The sequence below is a fragment of the Maniola hyperantus genome, chromosome 3 (genome assembly GCF_902806685.2).
Source record: "Maniola hyperantus chromosome 3, iAphHyp1.2, whole genome shotgun sequence".
Lineage (NCBI taxonomy): Eukaryota > Metazoa > Arthropoda > Insecta > Lepidoptera > Nymphalidae > Maniola > Maniola hyperantus.
Window position 1 is genome coordinate 11629895 of NC_048538.1, and position 17154 is coordinate 11647048.

The window sequence follows — 17154 nt, forward strand, 5'->3', positions numbered from 1 at the left end:
CCTCAAGGGAAACAAAATCTATAGGGCACTTCCTGTTGTCCTGGAATCATGAAATTGGTAAAGGGAAATATCCGAAAGCCATAGGAATAGGCCTTCCAGGTTAGCCCGCTATCATCTTAGACTGCATCTTCACTTACCACCAGGTGAGATTGCAGTCATGGGCTAACTTGTACCTGAATAAAAAAAATAAAAAAAAATAAGACAGTTCCCTTGTATCTCCTATAGTTTTGCATTTCCCCATACTGTCCCAGTAAAAAAACACACTGTACATAACAACAGGTTTTTTATTACACAACGGAAATGTTATACAAAGTTTTAACTAAGGTACATGCAAATACAAAATATTTGTAACATAGGTATATTTTACATTCATAGCGTGGCTTTTTAAGTTGCAAAATAAACATTGTTTCGATGCATGTGGGTTAGGTACTTAACCACCAGTGGCGCGAATCTAATCAGATTTTCTTAAGTTATTTTCCCCAGTTAGTGGTTAACTCTAGAGGTTATTACGAAAACACTAAGTGATTTTTATCGTCCAACAATTACATCCGGACAACATAGCAAACACACATTTGTGATGCCACTAGGTACAGACTCGACGTGTTTTTGCGCTGGATTACCCGCTCAAACAAACCGAGCGGCTGCAGCACCACATAAAAGGAAACACTAACCGGCGCCCGCGTTATTCTTCCAAAATTAACTCATAACGCCAAGAGCTGTTGATTTTTTTTCAACCGTAATCTGCTTTAACGGGCACGGGGCCAGTAGCTTTAGTAAATCGGCCGCACGCGACTACCGCGAAATGGGAATCTTTAAATGCTATACGTACATTTTTAATGCCGTTTTAATGCCACGCCTCGCCCGATTGTGGCTACAATTAACGTTATAACGAGTTCATTAATGATGGACGATTCAAAGCCGAGCTTAAAATGAGCTCTCATACAGCGCTGAGATAGCTCGACGTTTGCGTTTAAGTACGTTGGATTATCTTGAAAAATTAGTAAAATATTATATTAAAAGTGGTACCTTGTCTCATTGATTGACTAATTCATTATTAATCATTGAAGAACTAGAATTGCTGTAACTTCTAGAAATATGAAAAGTTATCACTGGGATTCTTTCATAAAAGCTTTAATATTTTTTATTTCTGAAATTAATAAAATTAAGGGGAATAAAATATAAATTTCTTGTCCAAATAACAGTGTTTGAAAAATTGTAACGCTAACAAAGTCACATGAATATTCTACTACACTATATTTGATGAATAAAAAAACGACAACCGTGTACGAAATTTAATAAAAGGATGAAATATATGTAAATTAGTGAGCGTAGCAGAAAAACAAACGCTTTGCATGCGACCCCAAAATAATAAGTTCAAGTTGAGTGTACGTCCCGCGCCCACCTGAAGAGATTGGGGGACAGGAATGCTTAATATAGAGTCCTTTACTACTACGGGGTCTCCCAATAACATCTCTCCGACCTCGCAAACGTAGACAAATTTCGTTTGTGCTGGTTTTACGTTTAATATCAAGTGCATTTGTAGGAGAATTTCAGAAAGTTTGCCCAAGTTCTGTGGTAACTTATTGCAGTATATTTTAAGTTGATTTAAACGGTTTGAAAAGCTTTGGAGATTTTACGAATTGTGGAATATATCAAGCCTCCCATGTTTACATTTCACTGACAGGCGTATTCATTCTATGCACGAAAAGTTTCCCGTAGTCGTGTCAGTCGGGGCAAACTTCCCGGACTCGGACATCAGAACCCGGCGTGGATACAGTTGCACAATGGAATAAAGTAGCATCGGAAGCTCGTTGGAGTTAATAAATAATACAGAAACGGAGTGACATGCGCAGAGTGCACCACGAAGCGCCCTAAGTCTGTTTTGACTGCAAATATCTGCGCCGGATGTCTGCCCGTACTTCTGAGCACGGATCAGGAATACTTGCTGGATAAGTTGGGATAACTTAGTCATTTGTTAGAGATTTACTGTATAAATACGCTTGGATGAATAATACAATAGTTGGTGAACTACTGGATACCCTATTAACAAAGTATAGGTTACATTCAAACGAAAATTGAATTGTTTTATTTTTTATTTTTATTATTCATGTACCAAAAATTGTAGTTACAAAGTAATAATAAATTAAGTTACATCGGAAATGCTTATCTCTAAACAGAGATTTCTAAAAAATTAAAAAAATAACTTTATTTATTGATATTTATGTATTCCTGATAACTGAAAATCGAGTCCGCAACGAAGTACCTTCGTCACATTGGTAACTATAATAATAATAATAAAATACTCATTTATTTGGGGCCATAGCGCAAACGCAGCAAGTACACAGTACAAACATACAGAGAAAAAGTTCACAAATACTAACAGCCGGTACAGTTAAAACGAGACAGATTTATGTGAGAGATATAGCTCTGTCTCGTTTTAACTAAACTTAAGTAACGATTAAGCGACTCTGAGTACGGCTGTAAGCCTTACAAGTACGGCTTTATTATAATAAAATTAAATGGGGTTGGCGTGTCCTTGTCGGACCAAAATTCCGTAAAAATAAGATACTTAATAAAAAAAAGTTGTTAGATTGGTCCCATCTGGAAACGCGTCCGGAACATATTATCTTGGCATTTCCAGTACTTGTACTTACTTGTTTCATAAACTTAATCTAGATCTCGGACGCAGGACAAATAGTGGGTAATCTTTGTCTCGCGAGATCACTGGCCGCACTGACTGCTATCGCTGGTGCTGTTAACAGCATCACCGGGAGAGCTTTATCGTTGTCATTCCTGTTATATTCTGCTAAGTTTAATCAGTTTTATGGAGTTAACAGTAAACTACTTTGATTCTATTTCAACACAAGACGACTTAGGTATATTTATGCGGATTGCTTATAACGAGATAAGTTTAACAAGCATTTCATATTTTAGTAGGTATACATGATTCTTATTGCATTTCCCTGATTTTCGAATTAATTAAAAATAGTTTTTTATCGTACAGACCTACATAATGTGTGATTATTATTATAGCTGTTTATAATGAATTGGTGATAATCTTACCTATATTAAATCTTTTGGGAGAGAATGGGTTAAAGTGAGTCTAGAACTAGAAAAGGCTTCGTCGGAAAAAAAGCGTATTTATAGTAAATAAGTTTTTTTAACCTTAATATACTATCCAATGATAGTTTAAATAGATAACAGATAGATAGTTAAAATGAGAATAATAGTTCTATCTAGTGAAATTGATTTAGCCCCACATACAGCATAATAAGTACCTACCTTCTATAAAACTATGAATAATAATTACATTAATTATAACACAGATTTTTCTAAAAGCTGCAGGAATTAAATGTAATCCATACATCTAAATATATAAAAGGAAAAGGTGACTGACTGACTGACTGACTGACTGATTGACTGTCTGTCAGTACTGACTGATATATCAACGCACAGCTCAAACTACTGGATGGATCGGGCTAAAGGCATGCAGATAGCTATTATGATGTAGACATCCGCTAAGAAAGGATGTTTGAAAATTCCACCCCTAAGGGGGTAAAATAGGGGTTTGAAATTTGTGTAGGCCACGCGGACGAAGTCGCGGGGATAAGCTAGTAATATATAAATGCGAAATTGTGTCAGTCTGTCTGTGTATCTGTCTGCTAACTTTTTACGGCCCATCCGTTCAGCCGATTTTCACGGAGGTTGTAGGTGAGTGACAGAAACCACGGGTATTTTAGAATTTCTTTATTACTCTATCACAATTTGTAGCGATATACACAAATATTTACATAATTTCTTAAATCTAAAAATTTTCGAGATTTTTTATTGTTGTAAATAATTCTTCTTAATATTTCAAGAAGAATTATCTTCTTGAAATATTAGGAAGATTTATCTTCTTGAAATTTTGGTACAGATATAGTTTGCATCCTGGGGAAGGCCATAGGCCACTTCTTATCCCGTAAATCAAAGAGTTCCTATGGGATTTTTAAAAACTTTAATCCACGGGGTCGAAGTGCAGGCATCATCTAGTTATTTATATGCATATTCTGTAATACTCGCAGTGATAAAAGAAAACAATGATAGAAGTTGTTAAGCTATAGAAAGATAAGGCTTTTAATAATATACAATTACGCTTTCCTCTTTCCCTTTTTCACTTTCTGTAGTCCTATTTAACAGAAAGTAATATCCCTCAAAGTGATGGAAATTTCTTTCGGCTGCACTTAGGTGTGAGCGTAGGCCCGAGCGGGGCAGTGTGCCGGTTCCCACGCGATCCGAGTCCTTCTCACGTTACCTCCGACAAGATCCTCAATTTTAGGGTTGCGTGGGTCAGTTTATCATGAATATTATGAAAAGGAATGCTCATACTACAAGCCTGGAGCCAGAAATTCATTATAAGAGGGGGAGGGGGAGGGTATATATGTATGCTCACGTATCTCGGGTTCAATGGCAGGGGTTTGAAATTTATAAATTTCTGGTCTAGTCTGATGGGAGACTTCGTCCCATTCGCTTCGCTTCGATTTAGCATTCCGGTACAGTGCCGTGTAGAAACCAAAAGGGCATAGATTTAATAAAAACTGGCATACCCCTTTCAGGTTAGCCTGCTTCCATCTTAGACTACATCATCACTTACCACCAGGTGAGACTGCAGTCAAGGGCTAACTTTTATCTAAATAAAAAAATCTACGTTCACCGTAACGCTTATATTATTGAGCTGATTTTGATGAATGAGGTGTCAATCGATTTGTTATAAAAGTCCGGCTGACATAGGCTACAGTTTACTCGAACAAAATCAATGTAGCGGATGTTACATCCAAAAAATTTTTGCTAGCATACTGTATGAGATGTCAAATGAAAGAAGAGAAAATTAAAATATAACATTAAAATATACCAAGCGACAAAAAAAACCCAATTTTACTATATTTCACAGTTTACTTACTCGTAAGTACTCGGGTTTTAGTTTTGAACTTTATCTTGTTGCACTTCGTGGTTTAGTTAAAAATGATATTGTCGTTCAAAACAAATTATTTTTAATCTTCTTTATAAACATTTAGATCAATTTCATTATTCAAAAGTTTTGCATATGGGCCATTAATTTATTGTGGTACTAGTAAGATAAAATAATTCTTGAGAGGTAATAGGTAATATTTAATACCATCCAATCGAAAAGGGAGCTTCTTTTGGCTTCACTTAGGTGTAAGTTTAGCCCCAAGTGAAGCAGTAGGTCGGTTCTCACGCAATAATCAGTCTTAATACTCTGAATATCATATTATGTTAGAATATCCTTTTAATATTCACTGTTAGATAAAATAAAAAATAAAGCAATTTTTATTAAATTGGAAATAATAGAGAAACAATTTATATGTTACTAGCTAATGCTCGCGTAGACTACATAAATTGCAAACACCTATTTTACCCCCTTAGGGGTTGAATTTTAAAAATCCTTTCTTAGCAGATGTCTACGTCATAATAGTTATCTGAATGCCAAATTTCAGCCCGATCCGTCCAGTGGTTTGAGCTGTGCGTTGATAAATTAGTCAGCCAATCAATCAATCAGCTTTTCCTATATATATTATATTGTAGGTAGGTATATATATATGTTTTTTTGTATATATTTATTTTGGTTTGCGTGTTTGTCCTTCAATTACTTAGCAACAACGGAGCAACAAACCAACGTTGATCGGGTTATAGTTACCTGGAAAGTGACCTAGACTAATTTTTATTTTAGAAAAATAAACAGTTTAAATTGTATGGCATGCGTTTTTTACGCCCTTGTCCTTCAATCACGCAGCAACAGATCAACGGATCAACGTATAGTATAGTAATAGTACTCAACGTTCAGCTCAAAACGCCGCTGTAATAGAAATTATATTTACACAAGAACAAAGAAAGTATATTTTCAGAAACTTCACCTGAAAAAATGCTGGGCCGGATCATTGAAATACTAAAAATAATTTATGCATAAGACGGAACACCCACAAATCCACCTGACTCAAGCTTGTCCACTTTTTTCACACGGAATTAAACGAGCGATAAAATTCTTGCGACGTCGCATGAAAATGTGCGTTACCTGCCTTGCATATTTATGCGTGCCCCAGTAATGACGTTTGTAGAGCCTCCCCGGCGAGGCTTCATTACCGCATGTCTCCGTCGACGTAAAAACAAACCCTACTTTATAAACAATCTGTGTCAAGTGTTTTCCGATCGTGTCGCAGTTTGTTTGCATATTTCTTTATTAAATAAAAATCTGTTGCAATTAAAAAAGCTTGCATCATAGTATATTCATCTTGCATTTGTATTTGTATATCTTCTTTATAATGTTTTTCTGTCCAAATGGTCACGATAGTCAATTTGGACGGACACTATCCAACTACAAAATAAAAGTGTGTGTGCCCAAACACAGATACACTCTCCATTCCTTGACTCAAATCGGAAATTGAAAAGTGGAATTACCACTTGAGAATTATTATAATATCACCTGAAGAAAGTATTTCGTATTTTTTTTTAAATTGATGAAATTTCGTAGTTAAAGCAATAGAATCTCGCTTAAACTACGAAATTTTACGAATTTTTTAAATATTAAGATGTTCATAAATATAGGTGCCTTTTCCAAATATTCTTAAGTTGTAAGAATCTCTTAAATCTTAAGGGTCTCTTAAATTTTTAGTCTCTTGAGTTTAAAGGATATCTGAAACGGCAAATACAACACGACCGGGATCAGCGCAGAACCATCTTGGAACAGCTGCAGTGATCAGTAGCCGAATAAACTAAACATTAGAGTGTTCCCTTTAAGTATAATAACTTTTTAAGGAGTGCCTTATAAAAGTACACCTTATTCTGAAAACGCGGACACATAAGTAGTCACTAAACACTACCTCGGTATACATGTGCAATACATATATCACAGCGGTAGATGGTAAATATTGTTCTTAATTTAATTCTAGTTAGTCGAAGCGCACACGTGGGTAATGACGGCAGGAGAGTGGTGTGGAGTGCAATGGAGTGAAGCGGTATGAGGCTGCAAGTCGCGCGTTGCACATCAAATATTTCAGACGGAATTGCTCGGAATATGCTCGCAATAGCCCGCATCTAATCTTGAGCCAACTCAAGTATTGCACCTGCAGCCAAATTCGTTCCAATTAGGGGAGTTAGACCGCGTTGACTGAACAGCAAATGATGCGGTACCACTCGACGCAGTCAGACACTTACGATTCTGTAAATAAATTCAGCCACCAGTTTCCCGAGTGCGTCATTAAAGGACCACAGTCAAAATGGTACCAAACAATATTTGCTTTGTTTTACTTTAAATTAAATGATATTGTGTGAGCTCTTAATTAACAGTTAATAAGGAAGCATGGAAGATAAAAACATATTTAAGTGCGGGAAATCTCTTTATATTTAGTTCTGAAAAAATAGATGGGTAAAACACAACGTATAATATTATCACGCAAATTATTTGTAGGTCAAATTCGTTGCTCGACCACTCGGTTTAGTTTTGGAACCAACTCTATAGAAGGTGGCGATTATTCTTTCTTGTCTTTGCCTACGTTGCACAGTAACTATTGTTAATTAAAGGTAACAATACATCCGCTGATTGAAATTGCATGTCCACATCGAGAGTGGTGGTTCGTTATAACGTTTCGTAGAACGAATAAATGAGACTTACAGTTTGCATGGTCTAATAAATTATTTATTCGCACGTTTTAATGCAATACAAATTTAAATTATATTATCACTAAGATAAACAACTCACAAATTATTATTTTTGAAATCGCATTCAATTCAGTTCGTTTATTTGTCTGATCTGTATAAAATGGTTCTACAATGGAAATAAATTGGAGGTACAATCCATGGAATCTTGAATCTTGGAATTAAGAAGGGAAGAAGAATATTCTTCTTACAGGCTTACAGGGTTACAGGGAGGCTATACAGCCTCGAGCCAGCTCAGCATAACGTAGGTTAAGTAGGTAGTAGCTGAATGAAGGGATGACGAAATGAGTCAAGCCTTTCTCATTCTGAGAAGAGACTCGTATTCACTTGTGAGCAGGCGGTGGGTTAAGAAAGCTTGGGAATGAGTTGCTTAACGGCTTTTTGATAGTTCTAATAAGTTTAAGTTAGTCAGGTCTTCTCAGACCTGGGCGCGTTTGGAACCCTCGTAAGCTTTAGTTTTAACTTAGAAATTATCACCAGTATATCATCATCTTACAAATGCAATAACCGACCATCGAGAAGTGTAATTTATTACCTAATTTGAATAAACCATTTGACTTTTAAAGATGATGACGGTGAAATGAAATGTATCTTCGGAATTTTGAAGCCATTATCTATACAAACTATTTAGAGTGTACTTATATTGAATAGCGTCCATACACGGTATTCAAGATCATTGAATCTATTTGTGCCGTGTTTGAACGCTTAGGTGCAACTGAATCGACACCAGAGCTCAGATAATAATCCTACTCAGTGTTACAATGGGCATTATCTTATTCATATGATTCTACGAATGACCACTCTTTTCAAATAAATAATTTTATTTTTCTTACATTCTCTCCCACTACCAAGGGTCTCTGGTAGACATTTCTTAAAGCGATAAATACATCCTTGTCCAATTTCATCTATTTTTCTCACAATTTTTGGTTCACATGATATCACTACCCATATTATGTGAAACTGTGTTTGTTTGTTGGTTTTTAAAACCTAAATCGACACGGATGAAGTCGTGGGCATCAGCTAGTAAATAAATAAATTTAAAAAATGGCATTCAGTGGAAACCGCCGAAAAAAGTTAAAACTTAAAGTTTTTTTGGATCTTTTTATTATTAAGTTAACTATTGTATTCATGTCCTTTTCTTATAACCTCTGGAATAAACTTTATAAAAAGTTTAGCATCATAAAATTTAACTAAACCAGATTAAGCAGTTTCGTTGAAGTGGGCCTTAAACTGTGGCCGTATATTAAAGCAAAATGGTTGTACAAGTCAAGATTTATTAAATTTGGACATTTACCTTAAACCCGAGCCATAAGCCTTAAGGTAATTACGAAGGTACGAATTCCATACCAGCTACAACACTCTGAGCTTTTTATTTGTGATCAAATTTTAACGCTAACTGTAACGTAACTTTAACCGCCTGATATGTAACCTTACTTGACTGAACCTAAGTAAGCGAAGTCAGAATCCGATGAACATTCATAAGACTCACAAGTAAACATAATTTTCCAAACAATAGCGTATCAAACTACAGCTGCAGCCAGACATCGATACCTACCTGAATGTTTACTTAATATAAAATTTAACGTAATCGACTTTATGTCGAAAGCATCGCCCATATCGCGACATGCTCTTTTTCAACATGCATAGCCTGAGAGCCAGCAGAAAATTTTGATGAGATGCTTGACACAAAATGAAAGTTTTTTGCGTTGTATGATTTGATCCCTGTATGATTTGCCTGAAATAAGTTCAAAATATTTGAATTTTGGGTTGCTTTAATCATCTCCAATTATAACAACACTCATACATATCAAGAAATAGATGCAGTGAACTTTCAATCTCTTAGAATGTTTTTCGCTTTTTCTGGTATTTTTACGAAAAAGTGCCTGCTAAATAGATTGACACTTTATCAATTTGTATTTAAAAATGTATATGCGAATAAAAACGTTTATGTATTACAATAATAATTGCATATTATGTATATAACTGGATTAAAATGTAATATATACGCAGACGATACATGAAAACATTTACAACTTTTAAAATTAACTCCACACTCATAATTTGCTAACCTATTACAATCCAGCTGACAGTCTAGCTTATCATTTAACGTAGAAGAAGCACTTTATGTTACATAACTATTTTAGCTTTTACTAAGCGCCTCCTTAAAATTTTCTATTAGCTCTCGGACAATAGTGATATCCGACTAATGTGCTTCCTCCTGCAATCTTTTCTTGCGATGACACGCTAAAAGTTATCAGTTAGTTTGGGATTATAAGATATAATACGATGGGATTAAGGTACCTTTTAGTTTGCCTACGAGGTATGACTTAAGATAATTTGAAAGTTAAAACCCAATGTCAATCTTTATCGCAAGGGAAGTTGAAGGAAGGGGGAGGTTGACTAAGGAGGGTGCGCCACTGCGTCGATTGTAATCACGCAAATGGTTCCCATATCAAAATGTCACATTCGTATGATATCAATGTTTCGCTGTCAATTTTGCGTGGATTCAAGCTTGGCCAGTTTTTTCGTTATGGGAATGAGAACGGCATGTGTTTACGAAAGTCTGTGCACTTGCCTTGCAATGTTTGTTTTGTAGGTCAACATTTTACTTTTGTTTAATCAGAACTATCAGAATGGGTTTGCTTTTAACAAAATAATTTTAACAATAGCTCTTCGTTACTGAAATCGACAATTTTTTTTCTGTTTGATTAATATGTTGTTATCTATTATGGCAACTATCTATGTATTATAACTAAGTATACCCAGAAATATAAGTGATTTACTACAAACTTACTACTTTTATCTTAAAATTCCACAAGGTCATACTTACGAGTGTATAAAAACACGAAAAAAGTAAAGTAAAAATTACCTTAAAAGTTTCTAGCTGCAAACATCTTAAGCTCAAATTGTTTAATGTGAAAGTCGTTATCATCAAACTTTTAAAAGTATCTTAAAATAAAAAGGCTCGCAATCACGAACGGAGCAGTCTTTTGGTGCTTCGTTTTATTTTTCTATCGGCGCAGGGTGCAAGGCTAGCCACTGACTGCGATCGCTTCCATTAAAATAACTCGTTAAAATTTATCATCGACCCGCTTAATCGCTTTAGCGCCACCATCTGGGGTTTTATGATTTTTCTGCTTGCTCTCTATACTTTCGTGGTCATTTACAACGTTAACAAAATTGCTTGCGTGAGGCGTTTAATGGGTTGGCAATTACTTTGCTAACGCCTCCACGTGAATTCGAAACACGTTAAGAAATCACTTCCTGTAGTCTCGGTACGTACTCGTAACTACATGTCGTTATTTTAAGCCTTCATACCTTATTACAATATCGTTATAAAAATGAATATTCTCCAGGGTGAAAATCCAATTTAATCAAATTATACCGGATTTTCTGCAGCTGCGTTATTCCGCGGCGCACTCAAAAGATAATTAAATAATTAAGAATGTATGAATGACGCCGAAAAGCCGTTTCTCTGGTATTGTAATAATGCAGTCCTCTTGGGCAAAATCTTTTAAATTATTCTCTCACGCTTGGTTCATAATTACGCAGTCCTGGATGCCTAGGATCCTGAATTCATTGCGATACTGTGGTGGCCCGGATGCGTGATCGTCAAATTTTCTTTTCAAACAATAAAATGGAAGGACATGTACTTCGTTCAAAGTTAATCAAGTGGCTAATCAATCTAGTCAGTATGATAGATAGTAACTAAATCCCCTTTTTCGTAAAATAATAGGTCGGAGCTCGGTAGTGTACCGGTCATGTCACAGTACAATAACAGTGAGCGAATGCATTCAGGTACCTTGGCGGTACTTTCCTTTGTGAATTCGTTAGAATTCCTTTTCAAAATAGCTGGGTTCCTGGGGTAAACAGTGGTTGGCTTTTTTCGTCCCGTCCCATTATAGGTACTCGCGATGTTATTTAATGAATTTTGCCAATTAGATCTCGCGCAAGCGTAAGACTAAGGCTGATCGAACAAGTATGAAATTAGGGTTTTCCGAAACGGGATGAGGGAGATAATTATGCCGCCCAAGTGCTAGACTAGAAATTCTAGTCTCTAGCCCATTCTAACCATCGTCCCGTAGCATTGAGATTATCCCTACGCTGTTAAAACAGCCTTGATATCAAGTTATGGGGGCTGCACAGAGTTGGTCCTTTTATCACGCTGAGAAGCGGTTATATCCTCGACTGACAACTAGTGCCAGGAGCTAACTATGTGGGCTTAGAGCCCGCCCCATGTACCATGGATTTTGATATATATAAATTGTTATGGTATGGTTTTTGACTTGGCCAAGTCAGGTCGAACCAACTCATTCGTGCTGGGGAGGGCGTGTTTGGTATGCCCAGACGATGCCGCTAGCGGTTGCCCATCAGGAACAGCCAAGCTATGATAGTCGAACCCAAAGGTAAGACGATATGTATATATATATGTTGTCACTATACCAAATGCCATTCGCCCCGTTATGTACTTAGACTCAGATGAAAAGTATGTTTACTTAGCACTTTCAACTCATTGAAGTCCCCAACAGCAGCTAGATCCTCCTCTCGTTTCAATGTCGTTGTATCGTACTAAAGCTAGCAATTTAAATTATGTGCTAGTACAGTATTTGCAAACGGTAGCTTACTAAGGTGGTAGCATTCTATCTTGTCTAGATTAAGATATCTACAGAGACCTATTCCTGTATTAACTAGCTATGGAAGGTATTGGAAATAGCTCTTTGTCCTCGAGTTAGTATGAGGTTAAGTTCATCAATAATTCTAAGAAAGAATGAACCTTGCGTGGCAAAGAGGTAGTTAGTTCCTCTCGTCTATTGTTTCACACTGTCTATTGTCTCTATAATGCTAGGTAGGGTAACTCATTTCACGAAAGCGTCAAGCGGTAAGGGCTCATATCACATAGATAGGTAGTAACAATATTATTACATTGAGCTATAATTTAATCTCTTGTTTGACTCAGACCATAGATCGATGTAGCCCCTTATCTCTTGACCTCTTTTGAAAAACAGACTAATATTATAATAAATGAAAGAGGTTGGTTAATTCAAAATCTATTTATTGTACTTTACTTTGTTAAATGTATTAGTCAAATCTCTGATGGAGCAAAACTCTACTCTGACCACTGGAAGAAAAGTCCTTTATGTTTCTTTTCCCAGTGGTCGGGCACTCTATTCAAAAGCCATGCTATATTTTCAAGGGAAAAATAGAATGCCCTGACCAAAAAAACCTTGGGCTGATGTTATATACACATTTTATATTTAAATTACAATTATGTACATTAATCTTAGAAGTACAGTCTATAAGCTACAGTCCTACGAACCTTTTACATATGGAGACACGAAATACAGACAACATGTGTTATTACAGCGAACATAATAATCATATCCGAGGACATCGTAAAAGCAACCTATCTTGGCTTTCACAAATTTAACATTTCTATGTTAAGTATTTTCGGATCGCGGCTAGGTCTGTAACCACTAACCCATTGGGTGCACTTGACCCATGCTTCCTTGAACATTATACAAGCCAGCAGTATTAAGAAGATTAGAAATAAGCTCAGACAAATTTGATCTAAGCCATTCCAGACTTGTAGAGGTAATTTATTATCCATGTCGATAGTATACTCGCTTCTATTACTTTGAAAATCACGTTCTATATTTAATTCCGGCAAGCAATTATATGTTGTAATTTTAAGAGATCCTCGGATATTACATAATAAGACAGTTTAAGTTGTACATTACCCATAGACTGGAAAGTGTAGACCGTCTTGCTTAACACTGGCTTTAATTAATTTCCACTTATCGACTTTATACAGATATTAAGGATAAAAGGTTAAAATAAGGATAAAACCCGGACAAACTCGTTAAACAAAGAGATTTTAAGGAAGGAAGGCCGCTCGGAAACGTAGAGCTTCGTCGTGGCACTCCCGCGTCACACTTCTGTCCCCTTTGCGAGGTTGATTCCAACTGCCCTGTCCGACTCCTGCGCTTCCCCTTGCCTGTCGTCTCCCCCGCTTCCGAGTTTGTCCCCTCTCGCTTCCTCCAAACTATCGCCTTCTCTGTCAACAAAAATCACTCGGCAGAAAAAATTCTCTAGTTGCAATGGTAAAATCTGAACCACATCTGTTTCGCATTTTCGTACCCTCGAGCGTAAAAACTGTATTCAGAACTATCGCTTTATGGCGCCTTGCCTATTATTTATTGCTATGAGAACGACTCACTTTGGTCGTTTCTTATTTTTTTGTTTGTCCGCGTATAGAGTACTAAAAATGTTTTTTGTTCATTAGGATTTCTAGAAGGCGGCGGAAAAAAAAAAGTTATTGCCGACAGCATTATACGAATGCCTTTCTAGGAACTCAGTAAAATAATAAAATAATGTTTCTATTTTGGCGATGCCGAGAAGGTGCCTACAACAATACGTTTAGGAAAATTTTTGTTTGCTTGCTTCAACTGTGACGGGAAACATCACGAGAAAACTTGCATGTGTGAGAGTTCTCCATAATTATGATTTATTCAAAGGAGTGTGAAGGCTGCACATTCGCACTGGGCCAGCGTGGCGGACTATCGCCTAAACCCTTCTCATTCTGAGAGTAGACCCATGCACAGTAGTGGACCGGTGATGGGCTAGTGATGATGATGATGGTGATACTTCTTGTACCTTTGTATGAAAAAGTAGAATAAGTAAAGTGAAGTATTGACTGTTTTTTTATTGGCCAGCTAAAGTGTTTAAAATTATATGACACGACTTTTTACTCGCTATCTACCATCATTGTCGTGTGACGTGTCGTAGTATCGTCGTGTCAATTCGCACTGCAGCGTGTGCACAGACACGAAAAAGGTAAAAGCATGGAAAAATTATACCTACATAATAATTATGCACCTTCTTTCGCTATTCTCGTCTACATTATTAGGAGACTATAAAATTATTATAATTCGATCTATTGCCACACATTAAGCGATAGCGCTACATTAACAACGAACACACCCCAAAACGAATTTAGCAACCGGTCGACAAAACGGTGAGTACGTGTGGAAATGAAACGTTTTACCTCTAAAATGTCAAAGGTAGCTTCTTTGGGTTTATATTTTGCGTTTATAACGGTCAGCGGCGCGTCGAAATACGAGACAAAAGAGCAAAGCGACCGCTCGTTGCCGGAGAAAATCTGAGGGCTTAAACAGTGCTACGTATGAAATAGTACCGCTCGGTTACATGAAAAAGACGAGAGGAGAAATCGAGTGACAGGACCACGGAGGGGTTTCAGTCCGATGCTTTTTTGCAGTGGGGATTTTAAAACAGATAAAGCAGTATAGGCGATGCGAGTTTAAGGTGCGCTTCCGATTTTCGCGTCAAACGCCGGATATCTGCAGTAAATTACAAGACTGCAACATCAGCGACACGTGCGTCCGCTTGTTATTAATTGCAGGGCCTGTCTGAGTCTGTATTATACAGGTAGTTAGATGCTACTTATGTTTAGAAAGTAATTTCATAACCTGGCTACTTTATCGAAACATTTCAGACCTTTCTTCTTCTAGTCAAATTGTCTTGACTTCTTACTTCTTCCCACTCCTCTTTTTCCAGCTACTTTACCCATCATAATTATCTGCAGCAGGCGGTACCTATCGTATCGCAAAATATTATGGCCCAGGTATTCTTACACTGCTTGATGGTTTTAACTTAACTCGGTCTTTTTCTGCATCCGGGCAAGAACCTCAGCGTTGGACACCTTAGCCGTCCAGCTTATGCGGAGCATCCTGCGATACATCCACATTTCGAAGACTTCGATCTTTTTCCGCAAGTCCTCTACTATGGTCCATGCCTCACAGCCATATAGAACTACGGGCTAAATGTAGCATTGTAGGAGTCTGATACGGAGTTTTAGAGAAAATTAATATATTCGCACGAGTCAAATTGGTACGAAAACGCATCCAAAGTGCGATAAGTCTAAATGTTTACTAATCGTACCTACTCTACAATCTACAATGTGAGAACAAAGTCATATTTTTTATATTAGTTCGTGGTAAAGATTTTTATTACGGAACACTGAACGTGCAAGCTCAGCTTACCCTTGTCCGTTTGTTTTGGGCAGCTAGCACCGCATGCGATGCGAATTTATCGCGGCTGCTTCCCTCCCGGACGTGCAGCCATGATTAGAGGGTGGAAACGCCTGAGTGATATTTTTTTTCGTGTTTGAGTCATTAACTTAAAATTAACTAGCCGGCTTCTTAGTGCTGTTGACGTGGTCAGCTCATTTACATTGCAAACCTACTGTTTTCTTTATTGCGCACTTTTTCAAGAATATTTAGTAGAAGTAAATTAACTATTTAATTGTTAGAACTTAGAAAATGAAAGTCAAGCGTGAGACGAGTCTTTCTTTAATGGGGACCACTACCCCCGTGGTCACTTGGGGGATCTAATATGAAATTATAATTTTATTGTAATTATAAGGTATAATTTTTTATATGTAGGTAATGTAAATAATTAAATAATATATTTTATTTATTTATTTATTTATTTATGACATGGCCCTAAAGTAAATATATCCTACTGGTTTGATCTAACTTATTCATAACTTAACATCGAAATATTTATCATATTTTTGTTCTTTACAGATAGACCCCAAAGTGGCGTTTCCTAGAAGAGCACATCCAAAGGTAAGTCTGTGATATAATTTTGTAGTAACCCATCAAAATGGTGGCACATAAATTGAAACTAAGACCATGCTTTATTAGGCCCATTCAAATATTAAATCGCCGCAAGGGTGTACACCAAACTTACGACATACTGTGAATCTAAAGCACCGGCGGACGCGGCTTGTTTATTTTCAAACATTTACACAAAATATTATTTTAGGCTGGACATAACTCTCGCTCGCTATTAAGATGTTGGCTCATGATGCATAAATAACTAAGGGCTAGTAATTTAGTATGCGGGCTGTGATCTTGAGATCGTCCGGACTCTCTATAGGTCTCTGATTGAATCGCGTTACTACATATTCAGTCCATTTGCGTTCCGTGCAATACAATGCATATATAATAATAATGCATCATATTTCCAGCATGAAATTTAAGTTTTCAATTTATTTGAAATTTTTATTTTTATTTAAATTGTTATTAGGTAATCTAAATATATAAAAGGAAAAGGTGACTGACTGACTGACTGACTGACTGACTGACTGACTGACTGACTGACTGACTGACTGATCTATCAACGCACAGCTCAAACTACTGGACGGATCGGGCTGAAATTTGGCATGCAGATAGCTATTATGACGTAGGCATCCGCTAAGAAAGGATTTTTGAAAATTCAACTCCTAAGGGGGTGAAAAAGGGGTTTGAAATTTGTGTAGTCCACGCGGACGAAGTCGCGAGCATAAGCTAGTTATTACATAAATTAGCAAGTTTGTATTAGTAATAGAGCTGATATATAGGTACAAAGTTATAAAAGACC

The 17154-nt window shown here is 36.7% G+C and overlaps 1 protein-coding gene across 7 annotated transcripts in view; it reads left to right on the forward strand.

The window, feature by feature from the left end:
- Positions 1-17154, forward strand: part of Rbp6 (RNA-binding protein 6) — a 703560-nt gene that overhangs the window by 313470 nt on the left and 372936 nt on the right. For all 7 annotated transcript variants that reach the window (XM_069509333.1, XM_069509334.1, XM_069509332.1 and 4 more), the window contains exon 5: positions 16317-16358. In XM_069509333.1, the coding sequence (XP_069365434.1) occupies positions 16317-16358 (42 nt within the window). The remainder of the gene's footprint in view (positions 1-16316; positions 16359-17154) is intronic.